The sequence below is a fragment of the Melopsittacus undulatus genome, chromosome 9 (genome assembly GCF_012275295.1).
Source record: "Melopsittacus undulatus isolate bMelUnd1 chromosome 9, bMelUnd1.mat.Z, whole genome shotgun sequence".
NCBI lineage: Eukaryota > Metazoa > Chordata > Aves > Psittaciformes > Psittaculidae > Melopsittacus > Melopsittacus undulatus.
The window spans coordinates 35207707-35222429 of NC_047535.1; the positions used below are offsets into that span (position 1 = coordinate 35207707).

General features: G+C 47.6%; 1 protein-coding gene across 1 annotated transcript in view; it reads left to right on the forward strand.

The window, feature by feature from the left end:
* The first annotated feature begins 5480 nt into the window (after window positions 1-5480).
* GRM7 (glutamate metabotropic receptor 7) overlaps window positions 5481-14723 on the forward strand; it is a 296698-nt gene continuing 287455 nt past the window's right edge. The window contains 2 exon segments of the mRNA XM_031049251.2: window positions 5481-5654; window positions 5656-5991. Of these exon segments, the coding sequence (XP_030905111.2) occupies window positions 5481-5654; window positions 5656-5991 (510 nt within the window).

Genomic DNA, 14723 nt, shown 5'->3' on the forward strand with positions numbered 1-14723 from the left:
CCTGTGCTGTGCCAGCTCTGGTGGGTCACGGAGCATCTGTGCTCTGTGTTGAACGCTGCGGAGGTCTCCCCATGCTACAGCATCACAGGGACTCTTGTGCTACATCATCTTATTTGTGGCATCTGCTGGCACCGTGCTGGCCTGGCCCTGACATGGCCTGGTGGTGAGGAAGGAAACTTCCCCGTCAAGGAGTTGGACTAGTTACCACCTCTAGCAGATTGGCTTTAGCTTATGGCCAAGAATTTTCCCCTCCTCCCAGAGCCTTTCCCTTTTTTAGGCAGTAGCAGCCTGTGCACAGGAGGCAGAACCTGGGAGGTGGTTGAAACTGGAAAATAACTGTGTGTGTGTAAATCTGTGGATCTTTGTGAAGGTCAGAGAAAGGTAAATGTTTCTCTCCATAGAGTAGCTGGGGTTGGCTCCGAGAGCTGCACTGATTTGCTTTTATATGGGCGCATGCTAGCGTGCTGCAACAGAGAGTTAGGCCCACATACATTGTGGTTTAGCACAGTTTTTTTTTTCATAGGCTTGGGAACAACCCATAACATGTATTTTAGATTTAATTACATAACATGCATTATAAGTAATAATTTACTTAGCATTTATATTTTAATAATCTATAATTCGATACTCTATAATAAGATATAAATACAGAAATAAAATTTCTCTTAGGTAAGATCTAGCAAGAGATCCAAGCTGCTCTATCCTTGAAGAGAATTTTCTGTCTCCTGTCCTCCCCAGAAACCAGAGCCACACTGACACCATCTCTTTGCAAACAGCAACAGCAAACCACCAAGTTAAGGAGCAGGGTTTTTCACTGCCCTCTGCTCCAAAAATTCATTATTTTCTGAACTCCTGATAAGCAGGAGCTCTGGCTGCTATCCCAACCCTGACTTCACCCAAGAAATTAATTGCTTGTACCATGTCTATTACAGTTGTTCAAAATGACCTCCAACTGGGCACAGCAGCATCATGCTACATTACTGAAATGTGAAATATTGTTTTATTTCTCTTTTCTGCTAGTCCATTGCTCTTTGTTTTGCTTCTACTGGTTGGTTATAACACAATTTTCTGTTCGCTCTGCCAGCTGCCCACATAAAAGCAATGTTTAATTACATAGCATCTTTGAAAGTAGATGTGGGTAAGATCCTCCTGTGATGGAAACTGCATAGCTCCCCTGAAGGATGCCAGCTATGATGCTGATTTCGTTCTGGCAAAGTCTTTGCTTATCCAATAGCAATTTGGCTGAATCCAGGATCTTATTTGACAGATGAGTTAAGAAATGGTTTTGAATATGCTTTTGGATGTGTTTAACCACTGTTATTTCTAAACAAATTCTCCTGCTGACGGGACCAGGCTTGGGTTTTGGTTTGGTTGGTTTTGGGGTTTTTTTTTCTGTTGTTTTATTTTTTATGATGAAATTTTGTTTTGTTTTGTGTGTGTTTTTCTGTGAAACAAACCTTCACTGGGGGAGATGGAGCATGTCTCTGGCCCCACAAAGCAGGCAGGCCATGGAAGCATTCACAGGTGTGGATGGGAGTCTGGCTTCTGGGTGCCTGGTCCTACCAGGAGCAGGAGCAGTGCTCATGTGCATTAAAACCCAATGCCAATCTTCCCTGGACGTCGTTCCTTGGGTGAGAGACAGAATAACTTAATTCTTATGACAGGAGGTTACAGTCTGTGTGGTGGAACCAGCACATCTACAGAGAGTGCTTGCTGGCTCTGGGAATGTAGTGAGTGACTTGTGCTGGGAATTTGATTTAGTGCAGGAATGACTAATTGTGAAATGAAATACAAAACGTCACGTTGGAATGTCCTACCTTTTCCAAATGCTTCTGTCAATATTCCCAGTAAACACATAAAATGCTATTTTCCTGTAATAAAATTGCTTTCTGGGAGCATTTCAGATTATGACAAAAAACTGTAACATGACTTAGTATGTCGTAACTTGAAATCATCACTGATGGCTTTAAGAGTGGGTGAGTTTAGTTGTGAGTGGACATGATCTAATTTTTGCTTAGGAACTGCTTGTTGAATCCACTTAGTGTAGTTGTTCTGGTGGGCCATAGGGAGGAGAGGATTTTTTTAGACTCAGTGGGACACGGGCTGTTACACGGCGCAGGTGTGATGCGCTCACAGCGGTATTTAGTCAGCGTTGTCTCACCTCCAGGTATTCAGTAATGCAAACTGAAATGAAATGCTTCTTTGAAGTAAAATATGTCAATGACAGATGCACAGGCTCTTATATTTAGTTTCTTGTCTGAGAGAGACAGATTGAATGTAGGTAGATGACTGCACATAGTGGATGGAGATCAGGTACGATGAAAGGGAGATTACTGGCTATTTTGAGAGTTAAATTTAAAAAGCAGGAAATTGAAAATGGACAAACAGGTTTTCTCAGGTAATGTTCAATTAGACAGTGGTGTTCATTACTGATGGAGGCCACTGAAGCCAAGTGCACAGCATGAGTGTAAGAAGGACTGGACACTTTTATGGCTATCAAGAATATCCAGAGTAATGATTAACTATATCAATTTTTGTAATGTAATTAGAATAATTTTTCATGCGTCAGGTCTTAAACCAATTTCTATATATGAGAGACGAGGATGAGACTTAAGGTAGGAACACATTAAAGACATCTGCATACTGCAGAGCTGCTGCCTTTTCTTCTAACACGTCTGCTGCTACTCCAAGACAAGATACTGGGCTAGGATGGACCTTAGGCCAGCCTTGATAAACTGTGCCATTTTCTATGTTCTCTTAGGGAATCTGGTGTGGAATATGTAGACTAGTTATTTAGGTAAACTAGGGTGTGAGGAAAAGAAGGATGAAGTAGACAGCAGATGGGGTTTCTGTAATGTTGAGAGGATAAACGTGTTGAATATAATGGTAGATTTTCCCACAGGTGGAAAAAGCCCAACAAAACAATAAAAAAATGCAGGAAGCTTTTGAAATAATGAGGTAGCTTCCTGCAAAACAATGAGATTTATTAGAAAAGATGATTTAAATTTGCATCCTTTCCAAATCTTGAGCTCTTAAGGCAAACTTGAGTCATGCTTGCAAACTCTTCTCTACAGCCACTAGAGTCAGAGCTTTTAATGCTAATAAATACAGCTAAGCTGCTCAAAGAGGAGCTTTAAGTGGGCAAGTGGTAAATAAATGCTGAAGAGCTTACACTCTAACTGTGTGCACTGGATGTAAAAGGAGAATGAAGCTGATGTTACCAAAGAGTAGCTGAGAAGTAAATCACACTGCACAGCAGATGTGTAAAGAGTTAGGGTGTGCATATCCATTGAGGGATTGCACACGGGCACTGGGGAATTTGCAGCTTAATTGGAAGAGGTCTGGATGCCTGGCCCTTGGGCTGGGGGACCACATGACATGACCACCCCAAGCCCACATGTGCCCTGTTCTGTGCATGAACTGTCCCCTTGCAGGATGGTGATGAGTGGAAACAAGCGTGGGTTTGTCCTAGAAGCATGGCTGTGCCTTCATCCAGTGCTGAACAGAAATGGTAAACAATTGTGCCTGAGTGATGGCACAGGCTGGGTCATGATACCAAATTACAACGAAATAATCTCTTGTGATGCTTCTAGTCCATGGGAAAACTGAATTTTGCTCCCAAGCCCCAAAATTATAATTTCTAGTGGACAACTCCAGCTGCTTTTATTGTTGTTTTATGCATGTTATATCCTGGCCCTACTGTAAAATCCTCCAGCCTGCTACAGCTGTCCAGGCCTGCTGCTCCTCTCCAAACGTCCCCTTCCATAAGGAATATTTGTGTGCCTTCTCTGGTTATGGTGGTGTTTGAATAGAACCAGCTTGGAAACCTTCGTTATAGTGACTTCTGGAAAAATACAAGTGGACACAGAGAACACATCTATGAGGGAAAGAAAAAAAAAGCTGGAAAATATGGTAAGGACACAATTTTAAGGTGTTAAAATGCCTTAATAATTATTACAAGATGTATCAGCAACCCCTAGCCAGCTCCACCTGTCAAGACCTGGCCAGCAGAGCCACCCACATGTGTCTGCCAGACTGGTCACACTGCAGCATTTATTTCAGTGTTGTGAGATAAGATTTGGCCACACCAAAACAGATTCAAACCATCAGGTTTTACTGATGTTTTTGACTGTGACAACAGTGACATTTGTGTTACTCTGACTTCAGATATAATGAGCTGAAAATTAAGCAATCACTATAGCTGTCCCTCTGTGAGTAACTCTTCAGAGCTGTAGCTGGCCTAGGTGTCTCTTTGGATATTGTAGTTTTGGGATGAAAGGAACAAATCCAGGGTGTTTAAACTGAAAGCAGGTAAATTTAGATTAGGTATTAGAAAAAAGTTCTTTGCTGTGAGGGTGCTGAAGCACTGGCACAGGTTGCCCAGAGAAACTGTGGCTGCCCAGTCCCGGCTGCCCCCTGGCCCAGGCCAGGCTGGACACGGCTTGGAGCAACCTGGTCTAGAGGAAGGTGTCCCTGCCAATGGCAGGGGCTTAGAACTGGATGAGCTTTAAGGTCCCTTCCAACCCAAACCAGTCTGTGACTCCATGATTCTATATTCCAGCATGCTCAAGATATGGTTGTGCTAAACCAAACACGAGTCTGGAGATCTTAAAATAGAACAATCTGCATTATTTCGGGTTTGGGAGTATGGGGTTACATCCAAACTCCTCCTCCTTCTCACAGGCTCCACAGCTACTCACCTTAGCGGGGAGGAGGATCTCTTCTATGTTAAAACCGGATTACGGCTTTCGATGCCACAGCCTGGCCAGAACGCTCTCGCACTTGGGCAGCGATCCCCCGCCCGTCCCAGTCCGTGCTAGCTAGGGGCATCCCGCTACGCCGGCTCCGCTCCGCTTCCCTCCAGGAGAAGGATAAGGAGGAGGTGGGAGAGGATAAGGACGAGGATGCTCCAGTGGGACTGATCGGACCCCCCCCCCCCCCCCCCCCCCCCCCCGTACACAGGCTCCTTTCGCGGGAGCTTCCGAGCCGCGCACCCCTTGCCCGTTTCCCAGCGGCAACATCCGGCTACTGCCGCTGCGCCCGGCTCCGGCCCCTGGGAGCGGGGCTGCCCTCGGGGTCCACCACCCCACGCCACCTGTAGCCCCCCAGCCCCAGGCAGGGCTGGTGGAGGTGCCGGAGCCGGCACGCAGCTCCATCATCTTCATCCCGGCCCGGGCGACGCGGCCGCATCCTGCGCAGCGGCAGCGGCGGGCGGGGCGGTGGAGGGGGCGGGAGGCGGAGAGCCCCGGCCACCATTTAAAGCGGTAGCGGCGCGGCGCGGCTCCCCAGTGCCGTGCTGCCGCGGAGCGCGGCGGAGGCAGTAGCGGCCAGGGCGGGCGGGAGCCGCCGACTTCCCCCATCATCCCCCCACCATCCCCCGGCGATCCCGCCCCGCCGCCCCGGCCCCTCCGGGCCGCATGAAGGCACGGGGGAGCGCGGGCGGGAGCGCGGGGCAGCGCCCGGGCGGTGGCACCGGCACCATGGTCCGCCTGGGCAGGCTCCTGCGGCTCCTGACTCTGCTGAAGTTGCCCTGCTGCCTGCTGGAGTTGCTGCTCTCGGCGGTGGCCCAGGGGCAGGAGATGTACGCGCCCCACTCCATCCGCCTGGAGGGGGACATCACCCTGGGCGGCCTCTTCCCCGTGCACGCTAAGGGCCCCCCCGGGCGTGCCCTGCGGGGACATCAAGAAGGAAAACGGCATCCACAGGCTGGAGGCGATGCTCTACGCCCTGGACCAGATCAACAGCGACCCGGACCTGCTGCCTAATGTCACGCTGGGCGCCCGCATCCTGGACACCTGCTCCCGAGACACCTACGCGCTGGAGCAGTCCCTCACCTTCGTTCAGGCTCTCATCCAGAAGGACACCTCCGACGTGAGGTGCACCAACGGCGAGCCGCCTGTGTTCGTTAAGCCGGAGAAAGTAGTTGGAGTGATCGGGGCGTCGGGAAGTTCAGTCTCCATTATGGTGGCCAACATCCTCCGGCTCTTTCAGGTAGGGTTGCGAAGGCGCTGGGCCGGGCGGGTGACTGAGCGCCGAGCCTGTACCGCGCCCGTCACTATGAACTCCGTTCATGCCCCTCTGGGTGCTTCGTTTGCCACCCCTCCGGAGTGTCTTGCCGCCACCCTCTCCGTTTCAGCATCCTTCCCCGTCTCCCCTCCTCGCGGTGCATGGCACTTTCTGGATTTATCGCCCCATTTGCGAGGAGCGATCCGTGAAGGGAAAGGAGGTGAGGGAAGGGAAAGGGGAGGAAAGAGGAAAAGCAAAGGCGGTGATTGAAACGCGTTTGCATTAGAGAGAAATATGGCTCGGCGGAGCTGCGGGCGCAAGGCAGCGGGACGGCTGCGAGTGTGAAATTTCCGCGCTGTGCGAGGGCAAGGTGCGGGCAGCGCCGCCCCGGCCCGGCCCGGGACACCGGGAAAGCCAGAGGGGCTTTCCCCGGCGGCACTTGGTCCAGCCGGGGCTGAGCCGGGCAACTCCGGGCTCCTCCGCTCCCCCCGCAGTACGGGGTCCCCGCAGCAGGGGAGACGTCAGGAGCTGGGGGCTGCGGGGACCGCTCCACTCCGCCGTCCGGGGCTCCGGCGGCGCTCGTTGGCACCAGGGGTTGGGTAGAGCCGGAGGGTTAGAGAGCCGTGTCGGATGAGAGTGTGTGTGCTGAGAGAAGCGCTGCAGCGCTTGCCCATTCAGCTCCCCCCTCGGGGCGCGCTGCGAACGTGTTCACCTCGGAGGGGACCTGCCTCCCACTGCTGCACTCTCCTGCCCTCATCCCCGCCCCAGTACAGGGAGAGGGGGCATCTGTCCGTGTCCGAGCCGGGTTTGCCTGTCCGGCGACGGGGAGGGGACAAATGCACACACACACACACACGGATGTCGTCCCCCCCAAGGTGGTATCCCGCGTCAGAGGTGCCCCCGAGCGGGGGTGTCCCCCCGGAACGCTGCGTGAAGCCGCCGGGGCCGGCAGGGAGCCCCGGGTGATCCTCGGCAGTGATCGCGGGTGCAGTGGCAGTGCCAGAACCACCACCAGATGCATCGTGAGCAGCGGAGTTTCTCGCTTCCTATCCTACGCCTTCGCATGCGGAAGGTGGTGGTGGTATTTATTTTTATTTTTGTGCAGCGGGTGGAGAGATCCCCCGCTTTTCCCAGCTGGAAACTTGAGGTTTGCACGGCAAATCCACTCTCTGCTCTCAGTAGTCGTCATTAGTCCTTATTCCCAATCTGGCTGTTGGGGCCAGGTACAGCCACCACAAGCAAGACAGAGCGATGTGCCTTCTCCCATCACTGCCCTTTGTACTGCCCAGTCATACTCAGTCTGACCCGTTTACCTGAAAGGACATAAAGGATCTGGTTTTGTCTTCCTTGTTAGCCTCCCTTCTTGGCAAATTAGAATGCAGCTTGTATTGCTTCTGGATTCAGCAGTGTGCTGAATCTCTAACAATTCGTGCAGCTTTAACATGCAGGTCTTCATATTGCAATGCTGCTTCCAAGAAAGCAGCCCCGCTCGTGTGTGTGAGCAGGCTTGGCAGCACTAGGTACACTGTACTTATTTCTGCTCGAGACTCCTTGTGTTACAAACACCCCTTCCCAGGCTGCAAAACAGATGATCTCATGTTCTGCTTGGAGGGATGCTAGAGCTTGGAGGGATGCAAGAGCTTGAAGGGATGCGAGTGGTGCTGAAGTTCTGCTGAAGTACAGGTTCAGCAAATGCTGATCTGCTGTAGACTTCCACCAGCCAACAGATTGAAATTAGCTGGCTGTTCTATATTGAATCTCATCCAAGAGCAAATCCTGGGCACTCTACTGAGCTCTTGTTCAGAGGGAAACCCCAGGCACCAGAAGGTGTTTGTATAATGCCATGTTACCTGCAAAATCTTTGGAGATACATTACAAATACGATAGATAGTTTGCAGGAAGTGAGACGTTTGGGAAGTTTCTGCCTGTAGGGATACTTAAATAAATCTAAACATTTTAAGATATTGTGGCTGTGCATCTGTTCAAAATTGCTTTTGAACCAAATCATGCAGAAAGCAGGACCTGGTACAAACTGAGAGGGATTTTACTAAATACATGTTTTACAGCTTGCTTCTGCCTTTCTCAAGCAGATTTTTTCCATGCAATAAAACAGTCCCCTATTGCCCTCTACTCCTTCAAAGCAGAGTTCAGAAAAACGTCCCAGCCAGAGAGAAATAAGAAAGAGCTATTTTAAGAGAGAGGAGGAGAGCTGGACCTGCTAAGCAATGAAGTACTGTTGTGTGGGGGTGGGTGAGAAGCTGTAAGTTATTGGAAAGAAAAAAAACAACTACTCAACCACAAAAACTTGTTAATGTAAGTACTTTCTCAGTGCATGAGCTGTTGCAGCCAGCTTGATTCTCAGGGCTCACCGTAGGTTTTACTTACCAGGGCAGTGTGGTGAGGGGTGGGTGAATGACTCCTGAACATGTATTTTCATGCCCAACCTGGCTTTTCCCTAACAGCTTGTAGGTGAAAATGCTTTCCATCTGTGGAAGCCTCTGCAAAGAAATCTTACTAGTGCTTACATTTCTCTGACAGTATCTTGGAAGAGAAGCATTTGTACTCTACCTTAATGTATGAAGGAAAAAGAAATACATATATATGGGTTATATATACATATATATAACCCATACAGAGCACAGTGGGGTTTCCTCAGCCAGCCACTGATGCTTAAGGGGCTTTCTCTCCAGGCTGGGCAAGATTTAGTCTATTCATCTTCCTCTCTGCATCTGAAGCTACACTCTCTCTCCATGCAGCTCACCTGTTCCCAGTCTAGCATGGAGCTTTGCTCTGGGAGTAATTCTGGCTAATGGCAACAGGTGGATCAGCAGGGGGGGAACAGCACTGAGGTCCTCTGGTTTGAATTCATCTGTATAATTACTCTTTGAAGTCTTGTAGCAGCTTTCCTTCTTTAAAACTGTGAAGTATCTGTGTTAGACTGGGGCTTTTTCCTGTGTGATAAAAGCAAAAGTCCCTCCCCTGCCTCTAGATCTCTGTCTCCACTTGCCCCTGGATTGCACCATCAATAAAAGATGCTGGGAACAGTGAGATGGGGGATTTCCCCCAGAACTGTGGTTATGGCCCCAAATCCTAGCTGTGCACAGCTGCTGGTGGAGCAAAGGGCAGCCAAGACCCCAACTCTGCCTGCCCATAACTGACATGCTCATACTGATGCAGTGGAGCTGTTGGGGCTGCTGACACTGGGGCACAGTCAGAGTGGTCACAGCTCTCTCCAGGTCACATGGGATGTATTGAGGCATTGGAGGGGATGCTGGAATTGCCAATGAGGTCAGCATGTTTCCCAGGTCAAGGCCAAGCACCTGAAGAGTTCTCTTCCAAAACAACAACTAATAAGAGATGCAAGAGCAGAGTTTAGAGGAAGCAGGAGGCTTTACATCCAGGTTCAGTATTTGTCACTGACATTAACTTTGCATGGGACCTTATATGAGTTGCTTCAGTTAAAATGTTGAAGAGCATCCCAGACATGCACCAAGATCTTATCTTGGGAAGCAGATTGGACCCCAGGCCTGAAACTTACTGACAAGTGTCTGAGTATTTGACTTGAAGACAGCTGGAGCTCTCTCCAGTCTGGCAATGGCTCAGGTGGTGGAAGGGGTTGAGTTATTGAGGCTCTGGCTGCATGCTTTTCTTTGCATGTTGTTTGACTTGATGCTTTTTGGAAGCAGAGATGCCAGTGCCCAAGCAGGAGTTTATGTGAGATAGGTGGCCCCTCCTGACCAGGTCCCTCTGCAGACAAGATTTGGTCTTCCTCTGGGAGTCATTCACCATCTCTGCCTTGGGCAGGGAGGGATTGTGAAGGCTTGCGCTTTGATAGCAGGGCTGCTTGGGGCCCTGGATTAATGCAGTGGAAGGGATAATACGATGTGTGGTGGACCATGGAGACAGAAATGCATGAATATTCAAGGGTGTCAAATACAGTGGCTTTCTCTAAATACAGCCTTATTAAAGCGTGCCAATAAATAGTATGTGGATTGTAAATTAAATATCTGTTCTAAAAATAAACCAGAAACAATTTGGAAAGCTGTTCCGAAATGCATCGGGGAGCTCAAGGCAATATGCTTTTAGGCTGCTAGTTTTGCATTGTAAAAAAAACACTGTTACTTCACAGTGTCATAGCTTTCCTTACAAATTTAACTCCATGAAATTCAGTAACTGTGCTGAAAAAAAAATCCCTGCCAAATGTTTCATCTGCTTCATATTTTCTGAGAGCAGAACCGTGCAATATGGGGAATATCAACACACTGATTTCTTTTTTTATGCTGGGAAACTAATTTTTGGTCTTCCTTACACTTACAGACTTCTCATTACAAGCTTTAATAATGAACTAATTACTGCTTCAGGTTTCTGTTCTCAGTGGAGGTAATTTTAAATAGTCAACCAACAATCATTCTTTCTTGTTGAAATACCTTTTTGCTTTTATCAGTGATGGTTCTTGTTGCCCATGGAGGGGTGTTACCAAGTCCCTTCAGGGAATGTTTTAGAAACCAGTGTGGGATAAAGGAGTACAATGAGATTGGGAGTGTAAATTGAAACTTCCCGTACATCCCTTGGGGGCTTTTGGCTATATTTCCATCTGCAGGTACCTTTGTATTAAATGAGAAAAAGTTGCAATCCTGCCTTTTGCTCTAGACACAACGAAACCAGTACAAATGTGATTATATGGAAAGAGATACAGCTTGAGAGTGCAGCCCTGAGGTGGATGCCGCACTTTTCTTTGGAAAGTGACGCTATCCATCCTCTTTGCCAAGGCAATGGCAGCCACCTGCACCCATAAGATGTGGCTGCCTGCACCCATAAACTTCGAGGTCTGCAACCAGTGTTGATGGAGAGTGTGATTCTGCCTCAGTTTCTGCCTTGAGAGAATTCATTGTAGCTCTCGACAGTCATCAGCATCCATTCTTGCTGGGTTTGCAGCACAGCCATATGGAAAAAGTATAAGGGCTGTAGGAGAGTTGCTTTACTGTGTGATCCCATGGTTTTGAGGTTCTTGTGTTTGTTTTTTAACCAATTTTATGCTGCTTATCTGATCAGTTTCTGGAAACTCCTTCACTCTGCAGCAAAGACCTTTGCAACCTGATCGTTCCTCCTTCTGTCCCTTTGATTTGTTTGTTTCCCATGGGAACACGGACTGTAAGTAAGTCCAAGGTTTCCACCCAAGGTTCTGGGTACAGAGCCCTCTCCTGCTGAACTTGACCCAAGGAGATGGTAGTAAATGGCCAATGCAATGGACTGCAATGCCCTTGCCATTGGGTTGTTACTGGCAGCTGGGGAGAAAACTAACATGCTTTAACAATATTTTTCTCTAGATGCTAGTATATTTTGAACTCATTACCAGTGTATTGCATTTTCCACTTCCAACTTTTAATAAGACAATGGTGGTTTTAGGAAGTGGATTGATGATTGATTTCATACAAGATTTCAGGAGAACTATGCATTTTTCAGTTAGACTTACTTAGAGAATTTAACAAAAAGCAGAAAATAGGAAACAGTCAACTTTAATTCTTTGCCTCTTTTTAAAAAAACCCCTGCCTTTGTGTTTCTCATCAAGCTTTCATTTACATCAGCCTCTAAATATTTGTCCTTGTTGTTATTGATGCACCTAATACATGACAACAAGCTGAGCCATGCAGTAACACTGTATTCTTGTTGAAATACTGGGCTACATTTAAAAGAGGTGGAATCTTATCTTGCTTGTATAGATCAGAAGTAAAGGAAAATCCTTTCTTGAGATATTAACATGTTTCCACATGGAGTTATTAATGGAACTAAAGGATCTTAAGGTCCTTTCCAACCCTAACTATTCTATGATTCTATGGTTGGAGGTGCTATAAATATATTTTTCTGTAACATGGTGTTTTGGAAGTAAAAATTCTCTATTTGACAAGGCAAAATTCAATATTAGCAATAATCTCAGCTCTCAGTCTGTTTTTGAGTGTCTCTCTGTAGATGTTAGGTAGAAGAAGCTGTGAGAAGTAGTTTGGGAGAAGGCTGGCTCTGCCAAGAAAGGCATGCTCACCCATGGAGAGAGACAGAGAAGAGGGATGATGGTGCTTATGTGAGCAGAGGATTAGTAGATAATTGGGGCTGGTACGGGGGGCAGCACAGGGGACGTGCAGCAACCTGTCAGCTTGTACAGTGGAAGCATATATTCAGCAAGTACACTTGTGCAATTCCCAGTTTACTTTTTGAAATGAAATAAGGTGACCTCTTTGGAATGACAAATGGAGGGATCATTTCAAGGCATTAATTTTTATGAAAGAAATATTGATCTGGTTTTGAATCTCATAACACTAATACTGTAATACTGCATGTTCTATATTCTGTATTTTATTCTATTAAATGAGTTTTGCTTGGAGGCATTAAAACCATCCACCACAATACTCTGCATCATAACATCAGATGTTGTTATTTCTATTTATAGTGATACTCAAATTAATCTCAATGAATGACAATGCTGACTGTCCCAGACATAGGACCATGGTGAATTTTATTGTAATATTGAAAGATACGAAGCATGTAATTAAGGCTGTTTGGAGAGCACAGAATCCAATATAGTCAGGTCATTAGCGTGGTGGAGTGGGTATCCAGGCAGAGAGAAATCTGAAGAAAAACAAGTATTTCTAAAGCCTTTCTCATTACTGATGATTCTCAAGGTCCTGTAAAGCTCTTCTGCTGGAGGCAGTGGAGGTATTCAGAATCATTACCAATTTAGCTGGGAATAAAGCATACTTCTATTATGGACCACTAAAGTACGGTAGCCATGTCCTGCTCCGGGCCACTAGTCGTATATGCACAGACACCATGCATTTTAACTTGCTGGAGTAACTGGATTTTGTACCAAAGCCCTTCACTGGCACCATGCACATGTGAAGCCGATGGCTGGAGGCAGGATGGTGCACCTCGAGCATGCCTACAATTGCTGAGACATTTGCATTAGGGTCTTGCCCCATCCCTGTGGGGCAAGTGCCTCCATTTGACAACATCTGACAAGTGGTGTTGCATTTCCAGAGAAACCTTGACTCCAACTGCATTGCCCAACCTCCCTCTACTTGAGTCTATATTGTGGTAAGTGATGCTTTTGCTGTGTCATTTGGGATGTTCGGGAGAGGCATTAGCATGCTGTATGAATGCGAGTGTGTTGCAGAGTATACATCCTCTTATTCCTTGGCTGATGGGGTAATGCAGGTCAATGCCTTGCTTCCAAGTACTTTTAAATGAACTTGGCAAGTGTGCCCAAACCTCCGTGAAGTGCTCCTGTTAGAGATTGCCTTTCTCCTTGTGTTGAGATCATGTGAGGCACTCAGACTACCTGCCCTCTGATTTAAATGGGAAGAGAAGGCAGACTTTGGAGACCTTCCCTTCTGAATGCTGTGAGCTGCCTGGTGTGGCACAGATAAAATCTTTTCACATGTAAGGCACATCAAATAGCTCTATTTTTGTTCGTTAAAAGGATTGCCTGACCTGTGCGGGTGGAGGGGACAGTTAGGAGCAGTCGTAGATTGCAAGATTTCATTCTGATGATGGTTCAGCTCAGTGTCTGTTGGATACGTTTGTGTACGTAGGTGTTTTGTATAGATACAAATATATATATATTTGCATGGTGGGAGGTTGGAATCGGATGATCTTCAAGGTCTCTTCCAAACCAAACCATTCTATGATAATAGATTCCTGTGCTGTAGATAGAAATGACCTGTCTTTTAATGTCTTGCTTGGGGATAAGGCTGGGAAGGGGAGAGCCGTCACCAGTGCTGGGCCATAGTGGGTGAGGATGGGATGGAGCAGCTTTTCCTGGCTGCTGCTGCTGCCAGTGTGCCGACAGTCGTGTCACCTGCTTGTTTGGCTTTTCAATTCTGTCTGTCTTGCATTAGTATGATGTTAGGACTCAGAAGAATCGATGATGTATGATTAATAGAGGAAAGATATGTTTTAGTAATGCAGAGCTCTTCAAAAGAGTTAGACAGTGCAGTCAATGAGTTGTGTTCAGGCTTGGCTGTTCCTATCCAGGGAGTGAGTGAAGAAGAGGACAGGCAGAAAGTGTGATGTAAAGCAGAGGGAAGAGTGTGGAGCATGTGGCTGGTGCAATGTAAGAGGGTGCTGAAAGGAGGATGCTCTGCAGGACCAGCTCTTCTGCTTCCACCAACAGGAGCTTGAGGTCTTTCCCTGACAGCAGCTGGGGTGGCTCCCTGGACCCCAGCATGAGCAGAGGGGATAGACAGTCGGGCTGTGGTGGCTCTTCCCTTTGCAGCAGGCTGCTGGCCATGTGCTTGCTGCATTGGTCTCTGCTTAGAGCCTGCTTTGATTGGTCAAAGGGAGAATCAAGGTCCAGGTGGAGGAGCTGAGAGTGGTCACTCTGCAGCGCAATGCCCTTGTAGGGGAAGCAGCCAAGGTCGACTCCAGTATCTGCACAGCCCGGATCAGTGCCAAGAGGTGACGCAGGTATCTCAGGGAGGACACAGCCATGTTACATGGTGGGGAACTGTCATGGGCACTTATCTTAGCCCAAAGGCAATGTCTTGCTGGAGCTGCTTTACAGCTTCCAGTTCAAAAGCCAGATAATCTGGACCTGGCTTTGGTGTGGTCTCTGTGCTCCCTTGCTTGCTGTAGATATGCCCTTAGATCTTGCTCTTACAGTTTTACAGCTGTTTTTGGCTTTTCACTTGCTGGTATAACAACTGCTGACAAAGTCAAAACTTTAA